The following is a 26,846-nucleotide window of genomic DNA, read 5'->3' as shown; positions in this document are numbered from 1 at the left end:
AAGTTAATTATTGGCAACAGTAAGATATCTGCCAATTTCAGATAAAGAAAGAATACATAAAACCCAAGAACACATAAAAAAATAAAGACCAAGAATACAAAAAAATTAAAAATTTCTATTTTAGCTGCGCTTCATGTAACTTTTCTGGAACGAAACCACATTTCAAGTTACTAGATTTGCAGGACAAGAAACTTGATCTTTCTTGATCCTGAGCTGAGATGTCTTTATATGGGCTGTAATTACTGCTGTTGGTTGTGGGATTAACAAATAATTAGGAGCACTTCTTTTTTAGGCAGGATATTTTGTCTCTTTAGGAAAAGGGACATCAGTTCTTACTACATTTGAAAAGGAAACCTATTATATTGTATTTTTCACAAGTGTTTGTGAACTGGGCTAACCTGTTAACATCAGGTTAAAACCTTTCATATCTAATGATGTAGTTGTGAAAGGCATTCATTTCTGGTTTGACTCTCCAGTGTGCATAGCAGACACCAGATGTGATCAAGAATTTGCAGATGTGAAATTGAGAACTAATTATATTTGATACCATAATTAGTATGTGTTACTGTTAATAGTTATAATAATAATAATGGATCAGATTAAACAAGGAAGTTGACAGAATGAATTCTTGAGACAGCAGTAAAAGAGAGAAAAAAAATCTCAGTTACTTTCAACAAATGCAAGAAGTTTGGGACCTTGATATAACTTCAAGCAATATTTAGTCTTAAATCATTGAGAAATAGGTTAGAGAACAGAAAGAAGTTGAAAAAAGTTGAAAGCATTCAATGTGAAAGAGAGAAAATTATATTGAGCGCAGAGAAGTCCCTGTTGCTAAACACTGAGTGCTCTATTGGTCTAGAGAGCACAGCAGACATTCTTGGGATTTTGGGTTATCTTGAGTTATCTAAGCAAGCTCAAAGAAATGTTCTTTTTTTACCCTCCATGTATATCTTTCATAAAGTAGATGACATTTTGTAGCATGATACCCTGAATCTGCTAGGTTTATTTCCTCAGACTGTTTAAAGTAATGCATTTTTCTCAGACATGTCACAAGCAATCCTGTCACAATCTGCCTGAATGGATTTGTTTTAAATCATAAATACTTGTGTTATATATAGCAAATGTTCAAGAACCTTGAAGAACAAGAAGGTCATGGCCTTCTGAGTACTCACAGCTCCACAACTAAATATGAGTCTTGAAATGTTTGTTTTGGGCAGTTTCACATATGGGGTCTCACCACTTGGTTGGTTTATCTCATTGCTGTCTCTCTATCTTAGCTGCCTGACTTCTCTTTTAAAAAATTGCTCTGTTTCTCCCTGGCACCCTGGAGTCCAGTTATTTTTGGTTTCTCTTTGCCATCTCTTTGTCATTCTTAGTTCTGGTGACAACTGTTAATTTTGCTCCTAAATATTTTGCCCTTCTGCTGTTATGCTTTTTTTATTGTGCAGTTGTTTATTCAACACCACAAGCATCCTGGTAGGGAGAGTGGAGAAGGAAGTTCATATAAATAAATAATTGCAGTTAAATGCAGAGGTCTGCCTAGCAATGAAATGCAGTGGAATATGTCTCTCCTGCTAGAAGGTGGGCCTTTTCTTGGATAAATCAGTGAAATGTTTGGAGGACTCCCCCTGTGCTCAGGAAGGAGTGGAACATTTGAAGAAAGCCTCCTTCTGCTGTTTTGTTATCTGTTAATGAATGCGTTTTGTGGACCATGCAAGTGAGCTGTGCCAGGAATGCAAATAAGCAATCTTCTTTGGGAAGGCTGCTATTTCTAATGCCTTATTTTTACTGCTGCAGCAGCAGGAGGGAACCAGCAGGTTGGTTATAGGTATTTTGGTTGGTGTCTCTCAAAGGAGGAGACCAAAGATGCTTGAATAGTTTAGCCATTAGTAGGGAGCATGTTTCCTCATACACCTTCAATTATAATTATGGCAAGTCTTTTAGGCATTCCACTTGCCATTGGGTAAGCATTGCAACCACAGATTGCTGTGCTCAGTTTTGGTGCCCTGAGGTCAAGTGAGGTACTCTTTACATGAGAGGGCTGTGTGCTCACCAGGGGCACAGAGAGCAGCACGCCTGCTTTGCTTCCTTAGGAATGTCCTGGAGAGAGAAGGATTCGTGCTTATCATCTGCCTGGTTTTTCTGCATGGGAAAAACTCTTCCTTCACCAGGGCTGCAGACTTGAACTCTTTCTTCAAGTACACCATGCAATCTTCCCTTTCTTATCAAGTACAGGTGGTAAAACCCCCAGCCTATGGACAGCTTTTTAATTCAGTATTCCACTTGTTAATGTTTTCCTTCTGGATGTGACACTTGGGTTCCCCTCTCTGGCTCAGAAGACACAAACTTGTAGCACCTTGAAGAAAGCTTTACTGATTTGTCTCTAGGATGCCATAGCATGGGAGGTGTTCAGCCTGTTGTGCTGATACTGTTCCATTTCACATTGTTCCATTAAGCAGAAGTAAAAGGGTATAAGCACAGTATTAATTCAACTACAGACAGTAGGAAAGCTGTTGTACCCATTGGTTAGATTGCATATTGGTTAAAATTGGGTGATCTGGCTTTGTAACTGCTTCAGGGAATGGTTATTTTTAGGTATGAGCAGAAAGTGGCATATGGGCCTCAACTGTTGTCACTGAGAAAACATAGCTTGAATTTGGTTGTTCTCCAGGTTAAATCATTCACTATCAAGAGCTTTCCTCAGAAACCTGCTAATTGTTGCACTGCAGACAGGTGTGTTGTTTTGTCTAATCCCACTGAATTTTCAAAATAGTAAAAAAATTGCTCCTCTGAGGTTTTTTTCCATATTTAAATTTAATTTATTTGTAGTTCATGTACATGTTTGAAATAAATGGCAGTTACAATCACATTAAACTAACCCCAAGTTACAGAGGGAGCATAATGCAGCAAAACAAACTTGAAGTCCTAGGGTTGTTCTGAGTGTCTGAGCTCAAATCTTTAGGTCCTGAAAGGATTTGATATCATGTGAGGAAAAATTATCGGGTTTTTAATGATAACTGAAAAAGACATTAAATATCAAAGATATGCTTTTCTAATGCAACCTTATATGTCAAATGTTTTTGTGGTGTCTCTTTCTTTTTGAAAAATAAATTGCCCATGTCAAACAATTAACAACTCATTGATAAGTGCATTTGGTAATGCAGTTTTCTGGAAAATGAATGTATGCAAAGGCTAGAAAGTGCAATATGAAAATGCAGTATTTGGAGATGTGCCTGTTATTCCTAAGGGATTTTACTGTTGCTGATTGTTCAGGTCATGAGCAGCCATACATATCGTGGAGATGTCATGAAGCTTTGTTTCCAAGAGGAGGAGAATTTACTACCTTAGTTTCTCCCAGTAAATAATTTCACATAGTGCAACCTGATTCCTCTGTTTCCTGCATCATTGTACTTCAGACTTCTGATCAGCTGTGCAGTGACCTCTACAGACTCCTTAAGTTTTTCGAGTCTACACTCTCTGCTTCCTGAAAATCTGCTTCAAGATTCATCTCTCCTACTTTCCCCTTCCATGCAGTGTTTCCAAGGGGAGATCTCTCTTCTGAGTTGTTCTATTTAGTTGGTTGCCACCTACACGTGTTGAAGCTTTTGAAGACTGCTCTTTCAGAGTCGAGTATGTTGCTCTCAAACTCTTAAAGAAATATTCCTCTGATGTCTGTAATGAATAGTTCTCTCAGGTTTCTGTCAGTCCATCCAGCTGTGGTGCTGATACATTGCTTGAGATTGCTCCATCACAGCTTGCCTAATCTTGAGATCAGTGGTTTCCATTTTAGGACTTTTTAATTTTTCTTCTGTAATGGAAATGTCACCTGTCCATTAAGAACATGGCCCTCAATGTGCTAATGTCTCTATTACTTTCTATACCATCTTATTTCTGTGTTTCTGCATTTTTCAAGAGTTGCCTTAAAGTCCATGAAATATGACTTTTGTTCTAGGTCCATTTCATTGGAAAACAGTTCAATGTTCTAAAGTTCTTTTCTTCCTTTGAGACATTCAGCTTAAAATAGCAATAAATATTAAATTAGGCTAAATAGTTCTGAAGGCTTTTCCAGCTTGTTCTCTTCTCTAGTATATCAGAGTTGATGGATGGGCTTTACATGGTCTGACAGGTTACTAGGTGCTGCCTGCCCTCCCTCTTGAGAAAGAGGGAGTGCTGAAAAATCTGAGTAAAACTTTGGAGTGGCTATTTACAGTGCAGGGATTTTTTTCTTTATTATTATGACTTTTTTTTATTATTAATTTTAACTCTGAACATCACATTTAACCATAGGCTCCCTTTAGCCTGTGGAGGGAAGTAGGCACCTCTGGAGGACAGCTCTCAGGTGCCTATAGAAGGATGATGTAGTTTGGCCTCTGCCTACAGTGCTCCCCATTGAATACAGAGGGAGATTGGGCTGTCTTGGAATTTAATGATTCACTTGTCTTCCCTGGCTCAGGTGTAGAACATCTGCTCCAGATTCCTGGTCCCGATAGAAATAACTGGATTATAATATCAAACCACCCTCTTTGAATGTGGTGAGGAGGGTGAACATAGAGAATAAGACTTTCTCACCTGCTGTGTGAAGGAGTGTTTTATGGCTCGTGGAGATGCCCTGTGAATTGTTCTGCAATAAAGAAGCTTCCAGGGCTGCTTGGGATTGCAGGAGACTGAGACTGATTTGTGTTGCTTTTCATAAAGCAGAAAACATTGGGACAGATACACTCAAATTATGCTACTTTGGAATCCATGTGCTTTAAAATCAATGTGCATGAAAAGTAACTAACTTTTGAAAGGGAATAATGATTTTACAGGCAAAGGAAATGCACAACAAATGCACCAAATCTATTTCTGTATTTCAGTGTATATGTATTCAAATATTTATACAAGCATGTGATTAATTTTATGTTTTTTAAAAATCACCTGGCATATGTGACAGAAAAAAAATTACAGAAGAAAAAAATTACAGAAGAACCTGATAAACTTGAATATAGACATTTATTTTGCTAAATTTGTTTTAATTTCTCAGTTATAATAATTTTTCAATATCTTCTCAATGCTGTATAAATACTTTTTGTGCATGGATTTCTATTAAACATTTTTTTTTCTCTTTTGACTAGACCAAAAAAGTATGAGCACTCTGGCCCTCTTAACCAAGCAAACTGTCCAAACAATTCTTTTGGAAGGTAAAAGCGTTCATATCCATGTGATTTAAGAACTATGAGAATGTCTTCCTTCTGGGAAGAAAAATAGTGTTTCATTCCTATTTCCATAGTTTCTACTGTGGAGTGAATTTTGAGTTTGCAGATGTGGCTGGCTTCTTCTGGACTTCATTAATTATCCATAATGAATTAATTATGTTAATAACATAATTTGCCTGATATGATTAGTGTAGATTGAAGATTAATGTAGATCATGGCAGCAGAGTGTGTCATTTTTGCAATTCATCCAATTACCGGTAGCTTCAGTTTACCTAAAGCAGATTTATCAGACAGACATCCAGTCTTCGTTAGGGAACATTAGGAGTTGGAGTGTTCCCAGCACTTCTTCTGGAGGCTGGTCACGCTGTGGTCTCTGGCCTGTGCCCACTGCTGTTGTTGCTTCAGGTGCATAAGCTGAAAATGAAAAGTCAATAGTTCCAGCAGAGATGTCTGCACTAAACTAATCAGCACCGGCTGGATTGAGATGTCTGGCTGGTATTTTAGTGGAGAGAGTTTTTCTAAATTGCTTGTTGTCAAAATAAATACCAACAAAAATTATCCTGAGGAGGATAGCAGACAGTTCTGTCCTGCTCTTTGCTGGGGTTTCGCAGGGTATTTCAAAGTCCTGGTCTGTCCCCATTACCTTTTCCTAATAACCATCTTAATAGTTGATGTCAATAAAATTCCTACCTTGACTCATGAACCTGCCAACATGTAGTTCAGAGTTCAGGCAGCAAGGAAGGAGGTATTTCTGAAGAACCTAAGCCATCAGATAGCTTTTTTCCCCCCGAAGTTTGTGCTAAATGCTTTTCTGGCTTTGTTAGATTAAGACAAGGAGGTAAGTATATTTGGAACTCTAAGTACTGCATGTTTTCCTTTCCCCAGGTTGGAGTCACTATTTGGAAACACTCAAATAACACCCCCCCACACACACCTTACACTGTATATTTGTAGGGATTTCAGCTACAGTGTAACAAGGTATAAAAGTCTTTGTGAGTCTCTTTTATGACCTGTGTCTTGCATTAAGTGTACTTGACAAATTGCTCTGAATAATTCAATCTATTTATGTCTTGATTTAGCTGCAGCTCTTGCAAGATTTATTTTAATATAGACTACTTTACCATTATGTTTTTAAAGGATTCCTTTTTCCTAAAATCATAGATGTGGTCTTAAAATTAATTGTTAGATTTTCCTTGCTTTTAATAAAATAATGAAAATACATGTCCTTAAAACTATTTTTAAAATGTGTCAGTGTTCTGGCAAATGAACGGGCTGAAGAGATGTCAGGGTTTTTTTCGTTAGACATGGTTCAGTTTGTTAAAATGTTTCTCTTTCTCCTTCTTTGGTTGCCACATTTCTTTTAAGAAAAAAGGACCGTAATGCACCCAGCAAGTAAGTTTAGGGTTCTTTTTTTTTACATATGAAGTAGGTAAACTAGGGCATTCAGTTGACTGTTGTGATTTACCCAAGTGGTGTGTCACATGGAAGAAAATGTATTTGAACAAATGGAAGAAGCAATTGGATTATAAAAGTTAAATGGCAGAAGAAGCAAATATTTTAGAAGATACTTTCACTTTGCAGCTTACTTTGAATTTCCACTTTTAAATTTTGCATCAGCATGAACAATTTTTGGTGTGCCTATACATTGCTGAGATAAAGCATCCTGATGAAATTATTGCTATTAATTTTGAATTATGTTTTTTGAATGTAATGCAAACTATGAAAATAGAAGTTTTGAATGATTAAGGAGCTCAGCTTCTCCTCTGTATTTCACTTGTGCTTCTCTTCTCAGCCTTAGTGTGCATGAGGCTGGAGCCCTGAATGCCCCATTTGCTCATCTCTGCTTTTAGTTGCTGCTGGCAGATCACATTTAATAATCTTCACTTAAAACCTGACCATTTGCTTGATCAGGAAACCCACATTTTCATGTATCTTTCAGTATTTTACTGGAAAGTAATTGAAGACCTTTTCATATAAGTTTAAAAACATTGAGTGAAAGAGTGCAGAGCATCAGTGCTCTTAGCATACGCTGCTCTTGGCACTCTTTCTGAGGACAGATATTTTTTAAATATTTGGGTAGTTGCATTTCAGTAAAGTCAACAGCTCCGACGCTCTTACTAGCCCCTAAGCATCTTTAAAGTCAGATCAATTACTCTGCATTAATTTTGTACTTTCAGGCTGTGGTTGGTGACCTACATGGGTCAGGAAAAGCATTTTGCTCTGTACACAGCTAGGTAGATACTGGTAGGCTTTAAATTTTCGAACACAGCAGTTATTGTTGTTTTTGAAGAATCTTCTTTAAGCACATTTTAAACTTTCTGAGGCAGTGTCTTGATTTCAGTGGAAACTTCAGACATCCAGCCAAGTCCACATCTGGCCAGTTCAAGCATCTGAATTGCTGAGATGAGCCAACTCTCAAGTCCTCAGGGTCTGACTTCTGAGGCTGCTCAGGCTGCTTTTAGGGTAACTGTATTAAAGACTGTGAGGTTGTCAGCAAACATATATGTGAGGGATAGACATCTAGCAAAGACAGAGAAATAGCTGGCACATCAAAGCAGATGGGTAAGAAGGTCGCTTGGGCCAACCAAGCTCATTACTTTTTGGACTCCCTGAAACGTATTTATTTGCTTCTTTTGGTTTATGGTACTGGTGAGTTAGAAGAACACTTGAGTGAGAACAGGGAAAGCATGGTGTGCAATTCAGACTTTGTTCTCTCTTCTGCCTTACATGGGACATGATTAAAGGTAATAGATTTTTTTTCAGCCTGGATTTTTCAGTGTTAGGTGATTTGTTCATTGTGCTACACTAAGGCAGGGTCTCAGTGGAACTTCTGAGCCTCAGACCTTATCCCTGTCTTGTGCTGCTTCTACAGAAGCATCCAGTAACCAGACTTTCTTGGACAAGCATTCGCCCCTAAGGTACTGGCCTTTCACCTCCAGCACCTCAGTGCCTATAGCCCCTTAGACTGGGAGACCTCCTACTTCCCAAATGATCATATTTTACCTGTCCATCACCACTCCCTGGGCCAGTACCATTGAAATCTCTCCTTGTATTTGAGAAGTTTGCAGCTGAAGTTAAATAGTTTATTCTATTACACTGAAAAGGTAAGCATGATCTCTGTGTTTGGAAATAGATGCAGAGAACATCCATGATAATCCAGTGTTTCAAGGTGATTTCTGTTTCTCCTCAGTTCCTCAGAGGGTTCCCACAGCAGTCTGGGGTAGAGATCTAGTCCTCTTGGTAATACTTGGTTTTGTGCTTTGTTTTTCCCCACAGAGAGTGTAGACCTGGTGTGCTCTCTTTCTTTGTATCTCATTTCTCCTGCTGGTTGTCAGTTGGCACTTGGAGTACCCTTCAACCCTTAGCATTTATAACCAGTTCAGCCAGGGCATCAGTTGATGTCTCTCATGAGCTAATGAACTGTTTTGTGACAAAGTCCTGGATTCTCTACTGTAAACTCCTCTTCTCTACTGTGTGGGCCTGGTTGGGCATAAAAAGTCATTTGTTTTGGTCAAATCTGAATACAGAGTGGAAGCATGTAGCTTTTTAAAGCCATTGTGGATTTCATGTTAATTTTTATTATTTGATTTTAGAATATCATTCATTAGCCAAAGGAAATAGGAAGCTGAAGCTGAATCATTAGTAAGGCTTAAGCAAAGGCTAGAATTTATGGTGAATAAGTGCATATTCAGGCCATATGTTCAAGTCATTTATAAATAAATATTTCCAGAGCTGGTAGGGTCTGTGGCATATCACTTTTTCTCTTTAAATTGGAGGAAATACATGACAGCATCTTGGAAATCACATGGATGTTTATATTCCTCAAAATAACCTATTCAGGGTGTCTTGTCAATAATTAATTGAGATCTCCCTTATGAACACAGGAAGGAAACAAAAGAGGGAAAATAATTGAAGATATATCTGTAAAAATACATTCTAAGTATGCAGTCTTTTGTCAAACCAGAAGGATCTTGAAGGTTCTGTTTGCCTAATCTCCTGTCAAATCTCTCAGGGAGGCTAAATGAGCTCCACTGTAAAATATGTATTCTGTAAAGAACATTAGAGATCTGTTGTTACTGCCTGATGGAGATGAATCCATAGTGTAATAAAACCTAGTGATAGCAGAGCATTCTGATGAATGAAGTTCTAGAGTCTGCCCTTTTATTTTACACTGGTGCTGGTGGTTATGTGCTTATGCTGGGTCATGGTCTTCCAAAAGGCTTTACAGGCAAGACATGTCTTTGCTGAAACACAGACAGGGGTTTTAATATGTATTAATAGATATTATATGATAGGCAATGAAAGAAACACCAATATCTACAGTTGAAAATATAGTGGGAGGGAAATGAGGATTTCAGTAGGCAGAACTGGACTTTGTGTGGGTGATAAGGAAAAATTTGTGGTTTTTTATGAAAAAACCCAGAAGATCTTACTTAAATGGCTGCAAGGATTTTGCTTGTGACATACATCTTATCTGAGATGCTCCCAGAAACAAAGTGCTTCCAATGCAGTGTGCTGGGAAGTTGATTCAGTTCCAATTCAGAGGCAAGAATAAAACCCACTGAGTAATTACTGTGGTTTTGTGCAGCAAATGTATGCTTTACAGAGGCATTTGAGCTAATGATCCAGTGCAGCTCTGCTTTAAAATGGTGAGATTTGCAAGGATAGCAGGGTTTGATGGCACTGTGTGCTCACAGGCCTATTATAGTAAGATGTAATGTCTTGAAAAGCACACGTGGTTTAAAAAAATGGGATTGAAATGGAAGGAAATGTTCTTCCATAATTAGGCTAAGTATATATTCACTGTTATCATACCTCTAAGATGCTGTGTGTAGCTGCACTGGAAATGTTTGTGGATAGCCCAGGGCTGGGTAAGGAGCTGTGCCTTTGCTAATATTGAAGCAGATGATCTGAGCTGTGAGTCATGTTTCGAGCAGTGGTGCCCGTAGTGTGCACAGGCTCATGAATGCCTTCATTCATCCCATCTGTTGAGATGGCTCTGTGCCCACAGAGAAGGGGATTGGGCCCTTTCCTAGGAAGTGTAGTGCCAGACTGTTATGAGTTTGGATGGCAAGCTTATCTAACATTGCAAACAGCATCTCTGCTGCAGGAAATCCCTTCTCAGAGTTAGGACTGAGGCATGAATAGGTGACTTGATGTACCATGGAGGATATTTGATGTGTTGGAAGAAACTAGGAGGAGGGCTGCCCATCCCTCAGCACAGCAGGACACTGAGAGGAAGTGTCTGATGGCTTGTTGCATGGCAGAATTGCCTAGAGACAGCCCTAGACAGCTGTTGCAGTCAGGCAAGGACAGATGGTGTTGGGCAGTGGAACAGATCATATGGATCTCTTCACAGTATCTCCTAGATGCTTGTTAATGGAATTAGCCCAAAAGGCATTATCATGAATAGCTGTGTCTTGTCCTGCATTGAACTGTGCAGAGTCCTTGCAGAAAATTCTGAAGTTCAATTTTAAAAAGTAGATAGTTTTCCTGTAAAGTTGTTTGGTTTAAGCGAGCACAATTTTAAGATGAATTTGGTTATTTGCAAATCCGAAAAAAAATACTACTTTTGCATCACTTTTGTCTAAAGTGGGTGACTTGCACCTCAGATCCATCAGCTGATGATACTGGTACTCAAATTCTAAGCTCTGAATTTTATTTCCATCCATATAATGTGGATAACATCTCTGTCCACAGCACTAGGAACTAGATGATCTTTAAAGGTCCATTCCAACCTAAACCTTAGTATGATTCTATAAGCAAGGGCATAAAAAAGAAGAGTTGAAAAATTTTGAACACTTAGGGGTTTTTGGAGTTAAGGTCCTGCTCAATCTTTTCCAGTTTAGTTTTAGGATTTTTTAGCACTGCAAAACATGTATTTTTTTAAGCTTTCTGGCTTCTGGTTTGTTGAGACATTATGGTGTTGCTCATTTCTTCTCAACATGAAGTATAGCAATTTGATGAATGTAGAGGAAGATGAGTTTTTGATCTATTCGTGTGACTTCTATGGCTTAAGAATTGAAGTAAAAAGTACTTGTTTTAAATATATTACAAAATTTTTACAGCTGGCTATAAAGTGCTTGGCTTAGTCCTCCTAATAAGATTATTAATTGACACATAGTGAAGCAAATTCCCTAAAAGAAATGCTGTAGTGCCTTTCTAGCCAGTAGAGATGTGTACTTGAAGCCTTTAGGCCAGGCTCCTGGCCAAGTAGCTGAAGCTGAACTTTCTCAAGGTACTTGGTTTTATTCCTGGGTTATCTGTGGAACTTGCAATAGTAGGCCTGATTTGCTAGACCCCCTAAAGCAGTGTAGGAAGAAATTGTATGTTTGATTTAGGCAGACTGAATCCCAGTCACTGCACCTTGTGGAAGTGCACAGTATTAAAGTTTTTGCCTGGATCTGGTACCAAGGTGAAGGGCAGAATTAACCATCTTTTAATGAGGACAGTGAAGTTAACCTGAAAGACAAAAGAGCATTTTGCAATGCACAGTTTTGCTCACTATTATAGGGCTGTAATAAAGATTTGGGGTTTTTTTGGTTTTATTTTTCAAGAATCTTTTTAAATGCAGTTTGTCTTTTAAGTAGCAATGGCACTGAGCCTATAAATTCATTAATTCCCTTTTTTTTTTGTGTGGATGAACTCTGTTATGTTTTTGAATGTTCAATTATTCTGTGTTAGTTCTCTTTGTTTTTTACTTTCCTACCTGTCCCAATAAGGAAAACTTGCTGTAATGTGTGAGGTGCTTTTATTGACTTCAGCTGTTGTCTTTAGAGAGCATGTGTGTGTGTCTGTTCATCTTGTCAGATGAATAACTGAGCTGGCTGATCGCTGTGTCAGCAGGCTAAGTCCCTCTTCCGTAATTCCCCAGCCCTAAACACACTTGACAGTTAGCTGGTGACCTTAGGAAGTCTTTTCATCTCTGACTCCACAAGTGGTAGCGTGACTACTGGAACAATGTTTTGGCAAGGATAGTAATAGCTTAAACCACACTGAGTTTAAAAGCAAACATCTAAACGCATTTGTCCAAATGACAAAGACGAGTCGCAGTTCAGGAAGTCTCACGCACAGCTGCAGTAACTGGGACTTGAGCAGCCACTGTTTGGCTTATCTTCTTCTGGTTTCCAACTAATTTTCCCCAGATCACTTTGTTTAAGTAGCAGAAACTGATGTCTACTATTTAAGTGGATGCCAGGAGCTGACAAAACTGAGGATAGCACATTTCTTTATGTACAGTAAAGATGTTTTAGTCTATCCATTGGCAAAACCTCCCAGCATTTTTAAGAAGATCATGGTCTATTTCATCATAAGTGCAAAAAGAAAAATGAAATATTGTCAGGTTTTTGGTGGGCAGGACAGTCTTTTAGAACTGAGGGATTCCCTTGTTCTGATGAGAGCAGCCTGGATGTGTGGGTGAATCTGGTGCTCATCCTAAGCTCCTCACTTGCAGCTCAGCAACCTTTTGCTGCACTTTTTTCATTTGAAGAAGACCTAGCTCTGGGGATAACAGTAGGGAATGGGGGTTTTGATGAGGTAGAAGAGGCTGAGATGAAACAAACTCAAGACTTCTCTGTGTTATGTTCCTCCTTTTTATGGTTTTGTTTGGTTTTGTTGTTGTTTTTTTTTGTTTTTTGGGTTTTGGGTTTTTTGGTTGGTTGGTTAGTTGGCTTTTTGGTTTATTTTGTTGGGGGTTTTTTTGCTGTTTTTTTTATTGTTGTTGTTGATGTTTGTTTGTTTGTTTTTGCTAGGGAGAGTGAGGGTTGGAGTGCAGCAGTCATACTTTGGACCAGGTTCTTTGCAAGAATTGTATTTCACTTGCATTGAAAAAATGAGAAAATCTTCCAAGGCAGTGTTTCTGTAGCCCCTTGGCTCCAATCCATTAAAGATTTTTCCTTTTAAAAATTGCCCCTCTAAAATTCATGGTGCTTATAAGAGACACAATTCTGACAAGAGCTTGGAGAGGGAAGTCACCTGAACATCCTGGTGAGCCCTGATGGGAATGGGAATGACATATGCATTGAATAGCCTTCTGCAATGCCTAAGAAGAAAGCAAAATGTACATATAGCAATTCTGGCTCTTCAAAGCCTGGGTCTGTGACAGACCATGTGCAGGAATAGGTAGAAATGGACACTGGCCTTTGTGAAGGCGCTGTTACGATTCTCCAGCACATAAACACAGGAAGATCCAAAAGAGACGAAGCTTGGATGAAGTCTTACTTCTGCAGCATCCTGCACCACGGGGTGAAGGAGCAGTTAAAATGTGTCTATTTCAAATGAGAAAATGAGAGCAGTTTTCTCCAACAGAGCCTTGCCTCTGCAGCCTTCACGGTGAGCTGTGACGCCAGCAAACACCAGGCTGCATTTGACGTGGTGGCTTCTTGGTTGATACCTAGCCAAATGCCTCAGCTGTTCATACAAATGATTCAATGCAAATCAATGAGATTTTCTAGACACATGCAGTTTATGTTTTAACAAGCAGCATCAATGAAATTGCTGTGTCAGATTGCATGGCAAAGAGAGCTGTTGCCCTTGTTCAGAAAATTCTATGCCTGGAGAGTTTTCAGACCTTCCCATTTCAATTATCTGAAAAATTCTGCTTTCAAATCAACTTTGAAATGTTCAGAGTCTCTGTATGCCAGTCTTTTTTTGACGTTGATTTTCTTATTTGGGAGAATCAAAGATGAAACATGGTGTTTTCTAACCCCCAGCAAACCCCAGGAGACAAGTTACTGCTATAGACTTTGCTCAGGTTCTGCCACTGTCCTAATCTATATAACTGTATATTAGGATAAGAGGTCACTGCTGCCATTCAGGTCTTTCTGAGAAACTTTTTGCTGGATTCTCTGTTTGCCCAAGCATAGTCATGCATATGTGGATGTATTTTGGTTTTCCAGCTGATTTTCCAAGGAGAAAAGCTGCTGCCTTTCCTACATGGACGGGTTTTCAGAATCCCAGAAAATGTCTACATTGATGCTTGTCAAATCAGGGGAAAGTTTTTCACCCAAAGGATCGTTGGGCAGTGGAACAGGCTCCCAGGGCAGTGGTCACAGCACTAGCTTGACTGTGTTCAAGAAGCATTTGGGCAATATTTCAGGCACGTGGTGTGTTTCTTGGGGTGTCCTATGCATCAAGTAGTTGGACTTGATGATCTTCGTTGGTCCCTTATACCTCAGTACATTCTGTGATTCCAATAACAGTGAAAAAAAGCAGATTAAATTTTGCAGCACAATTAGATTCAGCAAATCATATTTTGAAAAGGAATAGTTTGATTCTGCTGTATAAAAAGCATTCCAGTGAAGCACAGCAGCTTCCCTCTCTCTCAGCCCACATCTGCCATTTTTGCCCCCACTCTTCTAAAGAAGTCTATGTCACCCAAAGGATGTAGTCCTGGGCTTTTGGCCAATATCCTGAACTTGAATTCCCACGCAGAAGAGCATTTACTTAGAAAAATAATATGTGGCAGCCAGTAGGCACAATACTATCTCTGCTGCCAGAATGTACTGACTGTAAATGAAGCTGTGACAGATGGCCTGAAATGTTTCAGTGCTTGCTTTCTCTAGACCAGAATTACCTAATTAATTTTTACTATGGTGCATTGGGTTGTTTTACCAGGTTCTGGTTGGACACATTGAATGCATGGGATCTAAGTTTGCAGGACTAAGTAGGGTCTACATGTGGGCAGTTTTCCAACAAATCCCTGGGACAGCAGGCTCCTGGTGGGACCAGATGAGTAAGAAGAAACCCTCAGGACACCAGGGACAAAGTCTGGTGGAATGAAAAGAAATGGACTCCTGATTCAGATTGTGACTGAGTTTACTGAGCAGCCCTGTTTCAGAGAGGAGTAGTATTTTACTTGATAGTGGAGCTTCTATCTGCACTATACCTACAGAAGTAGCTTTCTTTTACTGCTTATGGAGCGTTCTTGTGCATGGTCCTTGGTAGACAGGACAAAAGGCTGGTAGGACATTTTTTTATTGTGGCTGGAGAAATGCATAGGTGAGCAAAAGGGTTATTTTCCTTAAGAAAGTGGTGATGCGTAGGGAGATTTAATATAGCTTAGGTGAAATATATGGGGAAGCAAGAGTTACATGTGTCATTAAATATTTCATATTTTGGACAGAAGGAGGCCAGTGCAATCATTTTTAGTTTGGGAGAGAAAAATGAGCAGTTATCATTTTGCTAGTTTTATTAGGAGTGACTTTGAAGTGTAACCTAGTAAATACAGCCTATCAATCCAGAATTAAAACAGCTACATATTACTTGAATTGCTCAAAGAAAAAGTCCTTTTCTGTTCTATCCTCCTCTCTGGGTACATGTTTTCACTCAGTTAAGAAAAGTCAGTGAAATTGCATTTAAAAGTGTTGTCACTTCACAGTCTGTCACAGGGCTTTTGCCAGCTCCCTTCAAAGAGGAGTTGGTGCCCAGAACTGTGCCAGCTGGTTGATCTGATCTTCCCAATGCTTTACTAGAAAATCTAAATATACGGCAGTACGAGCTGAAATGTGTCTGCTGTCCTGTTTTGCAACTATTCTGCATTTGAATGAAGAACTACTTTCTCATGAAAGCAGTACTGAAGCTCTCTCTATCTTTCTGTTCTATAGGTTGTCATTTTGTATTTTGAGCCAAGTATATTTCGCTGTGTTCTCCTAAGATGGGTTCGTCTTCTGGGCTTTGCTACTGTTTATGGAACTGTGACACTCAAGCTGCACAGGTATTTCACATATTAATTTCCATCTCTGTGGGAGTATGTGCAATCTGTGTGGGTACTTAGATGGAAGAGCTGCAAATATTATCATAAACAAGTGCCATTTCTGATTTTAAACCCACTGTGTATTTCTCCTCAATTTTCCTGCTCAAATTATATGCTACTAATCTGAGTTGAGAGCTATGAATGCTGACAGGATTTGATGAAAAATATATATACATTAACTGTTAAATTGTGCAAGAACTCCTTTTCACAGGAGGTGAATGTGTTTTCCTTGAATATAAAAAATACAAAAATATTCATAGAATCTTCAAAAGTTTCCCTATGAAGTGTTCATAGAGAGCTGCTTTTGGAGTGTTTAGACACAGCAATGGTGAGTAACGCAGACTACAGTGTGTGTACTTACTCTGTTTTCTTATGACTCTTATGTCAAGGGCTGTTTTCTTCAGGCAATCGTAGCAGGCAAGCTACACACAAACATCTGTACATGTAAGCAAAAATATGAGACAGATTCTGGGCTCCATGGCAGTTCATTCACATGTGACTCAAAGATTTAAGTTTTAGAGGCCCAACTTAAATTCCCACTTCTACAGTCCCCTTAAAAATTGAAGCCTTTTCTGTGTATGCTGGGTAAAATCCCTCTTTGAACTTTAATGAGAAAAATTACTGATACATTCTGTAAGTATCTTTATTCAAGCAAAGAGATAAGCAGTATATTGATACTTGAACATATTGGATGGAGTATGGCCACTTATCTTTTTATCTTAGTTTCATTACTGTGTTGGCATGTTAGATAGAGGAGGTTTGATATTATGCTTGTAAACTGAATGAGAACTAAAAATATCTTGTGTTTCACAATGCATTATTGACTTGTCACACCTTATGTGGAAACCCGTTTTCCCATTAAAACAGAGCTCCTTGCAGCTCCCTTTAATTTGTGTCCCTGGTTACAAGTGTACACTTAGGCTAGTAAACTGTCATTGTAAAATGCTGTGTCTGGCCACATCTTTGCATTGAAAATGTCCAAGAAAATCCCACACCCTCATAGTATTTTCTGGGATGAACAATTTCTGATGAAAAATGTAGGAACAAGTAGAGCAGTAGAGAAGAGAGGGAGCTGGTGACTTTGCTTGGATGCTTTGTTGTCTATAGCTCAGATAGATAAAAAAGCCTGAGACTGTGGGTGGCTCATGTTGTCATTGCAGTTCTGCTATCCTAACAGGTTCTTTAAATGATTGTACATGATGTGAGGAAGCAGCTATCCTGACAGGACAGTTGATCTTCCATTCATATTAAGATAGGCTGCAAAATTGGGCAGAAATTGCCCATAATGCTGTTTGGTGTTACTTGGTGCCTGTGCTGACAGGGTCAGCAAACAAGACAAAATTGAATGAGAAGCCAAGAATGCACTACATCCTCATCCTTGATCATCACAAAGCAAGGAGGGATAGCAGCAGACTGGACTTTATCAACAGGACAGTAGCCTGAAGGCTGAGGGAAGTTATAATCCTCCTTTACTCAGACAATGTCTGCAACGATGTGTCCACATGTCAGCAAACTTAGATGAGTTCAGTGAAAGGCCATCAAAATGGCCATTTTTGAATGGTCAGGGCTTTAAGCACTGGTCCTGCAAAGAGAGGTTGAGATAGCAGGGCTTGTTCAGCGTGAAGAAAATGTAGCATTGGAGGGACCTAACATGAGCTGTCCAACACCTACTAGGAGGTGAAGCCAGGTTCTTTACAGGAGTGTGTAGCAGGAGAACAAAAGGCACTGACAAATTGAAATAGGAGATTTCAACATATGAATGAATATCAGGGTCAATGTTATATGAGGAAAGCATTTTCAGTGTCTGGTTGATTAAGCAGTGCAGCTGGCTGCGCGTGATGTTATGAATTTCCATGCTTGGAGGTTTTCAAGACCCAGCTGGATAAAGCCCTGAGCAACCTGGTCTGGATTCACTGTTAACCCAGCTGTGAGCATTGGCTACCCTTTTGAATAATTCTGTATTTCTTTGTGTAACACAAAGAGGGAAAAAACCTATTTAGTATGTTAATCTAGAATTACTTTGTCTGGGAGTCTATCTTTTGTTTTCTACCCAGATATCCTGACCAGTCCTTTCCTACTTTAGTCATATTGTGGTCTTTTGTGGTTTTGAATATCTCAGTCCCAGAGTGTGCCTTGCAAAAGACTGAGTTGAGTTAGATATAATTTTATTATACACATGCACAGCAGTTATGCTGTTGGGAATGATGTGATGTTAATAGAAATTTGGAGAAAATTTTGGCAGATCTAGTTCAATCCACAGCTCTTACAAGGCTGAGGAATGGCTTATTACAGACAGCACAGATACTCCTGACAAGCACTGGTTCCCTCCTGCAGCTAGGCTGTGTCCTGCCTGGGGGAAGAACCAATTGCCAGAAAGGAACTTGTGATTTTTCTGAGTTAAATGGGAAAACCAATATTGTGTAAAAGTAGCTGTTAATGATTGTGAGAAAGTGTAATGCTGTAGCTCTCAACAAATGAGATGCTTTGAGAAGCACTGGAGTGTGAAGGTTAACCAAAGCCAGGTAGGAGTCACTGGACACGCCTGGGGTTTTTGTAGCTTTTAAAATTTTCCTGTAGCTCCTCACTTCCTAAGGAGGTCTCAGAGGTTTTGTTAGGGTCAAGCATCAAGGGGAAATCAGAAAAGAAGTCAAAAGCAGATGCTTAAGGAAGAGTAAAAGAACAGAGAAGTCATGTACTGATTCATTCTTTGAACACCTGTCACAGCCAATTTCTACAGCGCCTCATCCTTAATTGCCTCTTTCTTATTCACTGTGCATTTCTTAAATAACGAGCTGATGTTTGTGGGGGTGGAAGGACAGGGGCATGGAAATGAGCTTAATTTAAGGAATCTAGCTGAAGAGCTATGAACTTACAATACTTTCCTTAACAATGAATTTTTCAAAATAATTCTCTCAAGAAATGATAATGTTTCAAATTTAACTTTTTGGGTTTAAAGGAGCTGATGTTGCACCTTTCTGTAACTGAAGACTCTCTGTGTCCTCTTTCAAGCCCTGTGTTTTATGAAAAGGTTATCTCATTATTTTTAATATTTTGTGAACTTCTGTCACCTTTGTGTCAGGATTAATACAGAATTCTTAATTCTGGACTAAAGCATAAGAATTAAACAAAGTAACATACATATAGACAAATGTATGCACTTGTGTGTGTATACATAGGTTAGCTTTCAGATATTTTAGGAAAAGGAAACACAGGAATGGGGTCTCCAGTTTATGGGAATCTCATTTCTGGTATTAGTAAGAGAAAAAAAGGAGAGTGGGAAAGTATGGGGAAGGTGATGTTTCAGGTATGAGAAACATGACAATGACATAATCCTCACTTTTTTGTAGCAGTGATGGTGGGATGAGAGTGCTAGTGGGAGAACAAGATGTTAACACTATGATGCAATTCTGCATTTCATCTAAATGCTGTGCTAAGATTATATTGCTGTGCTTTGCCATCTGGTACAGTTGGAGCAAGTAGTGGACCTTCCTACAGGTTTTGGAGGTGGTAAAGAAGGGAGCAGAAAAGCAGTGTGGGTAGTGTGCAGGTGTTTAGAGGCATGTTTTGGTGGGGGACATGGATTAGTGACTAATTGGCAGTGTTAGATTTATGGTTGGACTTGATGATCTTAGGGTCTTTTCCAGTGTAAACAATTCAATGCTTCTGTGGTTCTCTGTGTTGTGGTTCAGTATCTTACTGAACAGGAGACTCATGCCAGCAGAGAACCCAAAGAAGACATCGGTTTGCTTCTTGAAGCATCAGTGGTGAGGATGTGGCATCCTGTTCCAGCCAGGACAGGGTTAAAGTTAGCATCAGCCAGGAGGGGCACAGCCAGGACCCCAGGGTTATTGGATATTGCCTCACACCATGTGCAGGGGGAGCTGAGGGTGGAGGGTGGCACAGGGGGACCTCGCCTGTGAATCGTTGGCCTAACTTGTACACTTGGGTTTTGGTATTGCTCGTTGTTAGTGTTTCTTTTCTTATTTCATTGCTGTTTTGCTAAATCGCTCTTATCCTGTGATCTTTACCTTTTTGTGCTTTCATTTCTTCTCTTCATCCTGCCACAGGGGGAGGTGGGGGGAAGTGAGCAAGAGGCACGTGGTCTTGGGGTCTTACAGTGAGAACACTAAATTTGGGAATGCCATTCCTAGCCACAACACATGGCATGTATGACCTCCCCTAGGTCACCTAGGGCTGGAAAAGAGGATAGAGATGACCTTGTCTAAAAGTGTCTGGTGGGAACGTGGTGCAGAAAGGGGCAGAAGGGACCTTGGCAGTTGGAATCTGTATGGCTGGATTATTGCATGGCCAATATTTCACAGGCCATAGGGCCAGTAGGTGACACTTCCACAGTGCCAATATGCCACTACCCAGTGATTCCATGAAATGTGACACTAGGGATGAAGCACTACAGAGAGAAGTTTTGTCTGGGAGAAGTGGTTACTGTGTAACTCGGCTTAAATTGGCCAGCGAAGTGAGATGAGCATGGTCAGTAGTGTTGAAGCACCGATTTTTTGAAGTGAGTCAGGCCCTTGTGGTTTGGTTGATTAGCGCTCAAAAAAAAGTAGAGGATTTACTGCCTATTGAATTATCCTTTTTTCTTGTGGAAAGTGAGAGTGAAATGCCTTTAGACAGATGCATTCACTGGATGTGGTCCATAGTGATTTCTGTAGTTGTTGTTATCTCACATGAAACAAAAGGAGGAAAAGTTGTTTTCAAGGCAGATGTTACTGTTGCAGAAACAGAGTGTACAGAGTGCTGGTCTGATACTGCCTTGTTGAATTGTCATTGCTTGGGTTTTTACTGCTTTAACTTGACTCACAGGATTTCAGTCTATTTGCAATACAGGAAAAGGAGTGGTTTGGTCAAGCTGTAAAGGTTTTTACACTGTAAGGGCTTCCTATAACTATTCCAACCATTTGTCTGTCTCTTCCCTAGAAGTGGCATATTTTGGCACCTGATGTTGTATGAAATGAGTCCTATAAAGCTTTATGAAAAGCAGTTTTGGGGCAGAAAACAGACCTTATGCATGCTCCTACAGAGCAGAGGCTGAAACCCAAGCAGCAGCAGGTCCTTTGCCTGGTCTGCCCTGGGTGGTCAGTGGACACACTGTGCCTCAGGCCTGGCTGCTGGAGAAAATAGCAGACAAATTAGGATTTTAGAGGCAGGGTACAGAGTGAAAGACTGGGGGATGCAGGTCAGGGAGGGAAGAAGCTGGATTTGCTGAAAAAGTGTCTGCTCGTACAGTAGGAGTTCATAAGGAATGAAGTTTCACTAATTAGACCAGTCATGGAAAAATCTGTTTTCTTGTTAGCATGCCTTAACCTAATTAATTAATTTCATGAGTATAATTCATGCCTCATGTCTTCTGCAAACCTTTGCTACTTTGTTTACTTGTTTTTATGGTATACAACAAAACAGGGCTTTAGACAGTAAACTCCATACAGCATTCTTGCATGATGCACATTCAAGATGAAATTCTTATTGTGGCAGTTCTTCTAGATTAAATGAGTCATATTGTTGCACTGTGTTTTTTTCTCAATAAAACCTACATTATTAAAATCCTATTTCCCTCTTTTGTATCCCTGCCATTCTCAAGCAATAACTAGCCCTAACTAGGCAGTATAATGGTTCAGTTTCATATTTCTGAGTAAAATATCTACTTTCTTATTTATAAACTCGGAAAATGTTGCACAGCTGTTAAAAAACACAGTGCAGAATTAATCTTGATGGAGCACCATATATAAGTGGGACCAATAAACATTATCTTAAAGCAAGAAAATCATTAGTATATAATGTATTTGAGATTAATAGGGCACTGGGATCCTGGAAAATATTCTCATCCATATTCCTATTAATATTTAATTTGTATAAATTGTTGTAGATACAGCTGTACAATTCCATGGGCTGGTGTTTTAATCACCTTAATGTAGCAAACATTCTGCTATATCATAGCAGACTGAGTTTGGCTAGGAAAGTTCAAAGAGAAGGTAAAGAAATTATCTGGTGTTTTAATGTTCAACTACACTGTTATCATGATTAGGAAAAAAACAGCAGTGTGTTGGAAGGCACTTTGTAGTGATCCACAGGTATCACAAGTCCTCTCAGATGTCTTGATGGCATGCAAGAGCACCCCGCAGATACTGTGAGAAAGGACTGGTTTTGCATATCAGGTTAACAGGATAGCAGAAGGGCTTCAGAGCTGGAACTGGAATCTGTCCTTTCCAAGGATATCCATGTCCAGGACCTCCCTCAGGTAGCAAAACTGTGCGCTATGAGGCAGTACCTTCCAGGCAGATGTGCATTTGTGCATGCATTTGCAATGCCAGTAATAATAGGTCTGCAGACTGGTTTTTCTCATTACGTGGGAAGGATGGAATTGATCAGTGGAACAAGGTATCTCTGCTGGGTGGGATTATTGCATAAAAGAAAACCCGGGCATTACAGTGCAATACTGGAGCTATAGCTATTTGTGGAGGAGCGGGATGAGGGCGTGAAGGATGTGACTCAGACAGGCTGATCACAGTGGAAGCAGAGATTTGCAGATCACATCCACTGATTGTCAGTGAAGAACCATGACTGGAGAGGAGGCTTCTGGTGGGCTCCTGTGAAGGATGAGGAGTAAGCCTGATACTATTTAGCATTTTCAGTTGCAATGAACAACCGAGAACAAAATGATTACTCACAAAATTCGCGGATAATGAAGCTTGGTGAAATAGTAAATTCTGTTTCAGAAAGTCTAGTAATGAAAAGTATTTTTACTAGAATCATAGAATATCTTGAGTGGGAAGAAATCCACAAGATTCATATAAGTCAAACTCCTGCCCCGCACAGGACAGCACCAGGAATCCCATCTGAGCCTGAAGCATTGTCCAAACCCTTTTTGAGCTTAGACAGGCTTGGTGCCATGACCACTGGCCTGGGGAGCCTGTTCCAGTGCCCAACCACCCTCTGGGTAATGAAAGTTTTCCTAATATCCAGCCTAAACCTCCCTGACTCAAACTCAGGCTATTCCCCTGGATCCTGTCTCTGGTCACGGCAGAGAATAGATAGAATAGTGAATATTTTATATATATACATATAAACAGAGAATAGTATCTGCCCCTCCTCTTCCCCTCACGGGGAAGTTGTAATGATGTCTCCTCTCAGTCTCAGACCCATGAGCCAGCTGCTCACCCCTCACATGGTGTGTTTATCCAGCTGTGAGCTGGACATCTTGTGCAGAAGGACTCTGTGAGAGACAGCATTGAAAACTTTGCTGAAGACTAGAAAGATGAAACTGGCTTTCCTTGATCAACTAGGTGAGTTACCTTTTCATAAAAGGAAGTTAGCTTTGACAAGCAGGATTTTCCCCTTGTAAAGCCATGTTGGCTCTGACCCATGACAGTGTTGTCCGTCAGTTGTCTTTCAACACTTGCAGAATAATCTTCTCCTGAATTCTACCAGTCACTGAAGAGCTACTAAAAGGCATGTAGTTTCTGGGGTCATCCTTTTTTGGACTTTGGGATGACATTAGCCATCTTCCAATCAACTGGAACCTCTCCAGATTCCAAAGACTGTTCAAAAATCATTACAAGAGGCCTTGCAATGAATGATCCAGCTTTTGAGTGTCCTTGGATGAATCCCATCAGGCCCCACAGACTTAGAGCCATCCAGCTAGAGCAGCAGACCCTGTAGAAGTTCAGAGTCAGCTGGGAGTTTTTCGTTCTCACAGCCATGGTTCTGCAGCTCAGGGCACTGGGACCCTCTTAGCCCATCACCAGTGTTGCAGACAGAGGCAATGAAAGCATTAAACATCTCTGCTGTGTCTGTGTCCATGGTGTTATTGTCTTAGTCAAAGAGATGGATCTGAGTGCAGCCAAAAGGCAAATTATAACTAGGAACTAAAGACTAAAAGTTATGGACAATAGGAGGTTAATCATTAGGGAATTGATTTTACAACAGGAGACAACATCTTTGAAACTCAAATGAATGCAGTCAGCATGTCCTATTCTTGAGATTCATTTTTAAAGGAGGCACACAGTAGGTGGTTGTGGTTCAGAAGGTATTTGAGAGCTGGGAAAATTCTTGATACTGTGGAAGCTAATCTGGCTTTTAGATCCACAAGAAGATTGAGAGATGACTTATTCTGTGGTGTGTAAACGAGCAGGGAGAGGAAAAGTAGTCACAAAGGACTCTTTAATCTATTGGACTGAGGTTTAATAAGATCTGGTAGCTGGAAGCCAGAGCCAGAGAAATTCAAATGAGCAATCTGGCATACATTTTTCTCAGAAGGGTGTTTAGCTATCAAAAAATCCAAATAAATTAGAGGCGCAATGAGAAATGTTTTGTGGTGCTTTCAGTTCTAGACTGATTCCTCTCTTGGAAGATTCTGTAGTTAAGTACTACTACAAATGGCAGGAGTTTCAGTAGAAAAATGTAATGGTCTGTGTTATACAACTGCTCAAACTGTATAATTTAGTAGTTAGTCCAATACTTGGCCGTTATTTTACAAACATGCAATAAAAACTAAATTTGACCATTCTTTCTAGAATGGATCTATTAGCATATGAAGCATATTTATAGACTGAAATGACAGGTAGTGGTACTGTTTGTTGGAGTGTAAAAGCTGCTTTGACATTCATTATTCCTGATCACTTATTCTAATGTAGATCTTAAGTACTGGGGAAAGCACTCCCTGGACCAAATATTCTCGCATATTAGTTGCTCTTTTCTGGATTTCTATGGAGGCAAAAAAATTGCCATTATGTTCTTGAAGAATTGAGTATCTGATCAGTGGTAACCAACCACTGGTGACATAAAATGCTGTGTTGCTCTGCTGCAACATGCACAGGAGTAAAGCTCATTTAGCATTGTACTGCTCTGCACATTGGTGAGTTATCCTCATGGATGCTTTTCTGAAAGAGGCACAAGATACCCTAAGAAATTTACATGGAATATATCAGATCCATGATCTGAGCTGGAAAGACCAAGATAATGTTGACTTGATTGCTTGAAGCTTGGGAATACATACACAGTAGGTCCTGTAGAAAGTTTCAGATTAATTCAGTTGTAAGTATTAGGCTATTTCTTTTAGAACGAATCTGTAATATTTTCACTTAATATTCACTACCAAAAAAAATTATTAAAAATTAAAATTGTTTTTCTGCTTTAGAGTATTACAGCACAGGACAAGTTTTAGATGTTCTTGAATCGCACTTCCTTCCTGTGCACACTGTGAGCCTCTGCTCATACTTGCATTTACTGTATATGGTTCAAGCTGGAGCCTCTGTTTCTGGCAAATCTAAAAATCCTAGCTGTAATAAACAGTGTAAAATTTTGAGTGCCTGTTTCCAGTGTGTGAATTAAGTTATCTGTGAGTTCTGATGCTGAGCTCCATTACTCAGGGGTCTCTGAGTCTCTTCCCAGCCATCAGCAGTGCTGTGCTCTGGTGGTTCAGGGCAGCACAGCCATGTTCTGCTCTTGGCTCTGCTACAGCAATGTCTGTTCTTCTTCTGAGATCTTCTTGAGCAAAAAATTCCTTCTCCCCCTTGCTGGGCTTCTGGGGAGATGCTACCTGTTCCTCCCAGGTGTGCCTAGGGGAGGTTACAATTTTGTGTGAGTGCAGGGCTGCTGGGGGGAGGCCCCTGCTCTCGGCAGGCTGTGCCTCAAGCACTGGCTTGCACAGAGTTGCTGGGAAGTGACAGCCACTGTCGTGACCACAAATATTCCTAAGCTTTTTGTTTCTCCTTGCCTGCCTTTTTATACAACCATTAAACCTCTCTGACTGGTATCAGTCCTCACCAGTGCACGTTTCTTTTTTCACCATTCTGTTCTAAAAAATGTCAGGCATTGGCAACCAGGGATTCACTGGTTCTGCCTTGTTGCTGTGTGTGAATCAGGGCCTTTGGCATAGATTTTTTCCAGCATTTCTTTGATATTATTTTCTACTGTTCACTTGTGAATAATGCAAATAGGCATTACATGTCTGAAATCATGCTTCAGTTCAAACTACATAAATTCATGGCCTCTAAACAAAGAGGAACGTCAGAAGGTATTGTGGCAATGTCACCAGGGCTAGTAACAAGAGAGTTGGTATGTATAAGCATGTATGGTATCATTGTCTTACTAAAACAAAACTAAAAATCTATGAACTGTTGAACTGTTTAGTTCCAGATATTACAATCAAATTTGTTAGCACATTTTTGCAGATCTTCTGTTCTTCTCCTTGACTTGCTTTTTTAGTTTTTGAATGTGTCAAGCTTTTAGAACTTCTTTCATGCTACTATTTTGTGAAGTTATGTTTTAAAACTTGATATATTAAATGATTTTTCTATTTTCTAGTTCCCCTATGATTTCCTTCAGTCTGTAAATGATCATCATATATTCCTGAGATATTTCTCTAGCGCCTCAGAAATCACTCTCTTGTTGGCTTTGAACAACACTCCATATAGTGCTGAGAGGCTTGAAACTGATAAAAGAGTTGGAATTACACTGTCCCAGCCATCCCCTAGTAAAAGCCTTAATTGCTTGATGCAGGATCTTGCCTCAGCAATAAGTCTGCCTGCTATCTTAGACTGGACAGACTTTTTTTTCCTTTAAATCGGATTAACATAATCCAGCTCTGGACGTTGCTCCTCTGTACTTTTTCAAATGCTTTGGAGAATGTGGCTGCAATGACCAAATCTCAATTCTAAGTTCCTGTTCAATTTGCAAATGATATTTTGCTAGCTGAGAAAATGTCCTGTGTGTTGCTCTGGGATCCTTGTAGGGGGTGATTGTCAAACTTGTGTTAACGTAGCAATTGATGTCTTCTGGTGAGTGTCAGCTACCTTTGGCCTGTGAGGAGCAAAAGCCCATTTTTGTTGATTGGTAAACCAACCATGACACTGTTGCACCCAGGAAAAAGAGTCATTGAC

General features: G+C 39.7%; 1 protein-coding gene across 1 annotated transcript in view; it reads left to right on the top strand.

Annotated features, from left to right (window-relative positions):
• Positions 1-26,846, top strand: part of GPR158 (G protein-coupled receptor 158) — a 184,804-nt gene that overhangs the window by 120,128 nt on the left and 37,830 nt on the right. Inside the window, exon 6 of the mRNA XM_059841506.1 lies at positions 15,800-15,909. Coding sequence (XP_059697489.1) covers positions 15,800-15,909 — 110 coding nt within the window. The remainder of the gene's footprint in view (positions 1-15,799; positions 15,910-26,846) is intronic.

Source organism: Haemorhous mexicanus, chromosome 1 (assembly GCF_027477595.1).
Source record: "Haemorhous mexicanus isolate bHaeMex1 chromosome 1, bHaeMex1.pri, whole genome shotgun sequence".
NCBI lineage: Eukaryota > Metazoa > Chordata > Aves > Passeriformes > Fringillidae > Haemorhous > Haemorhous mexicanus.
Note: the sequence above shows the minus strand (reverse complement) of the source record. Positions and strands in the feature narration are given on the sequence as shown.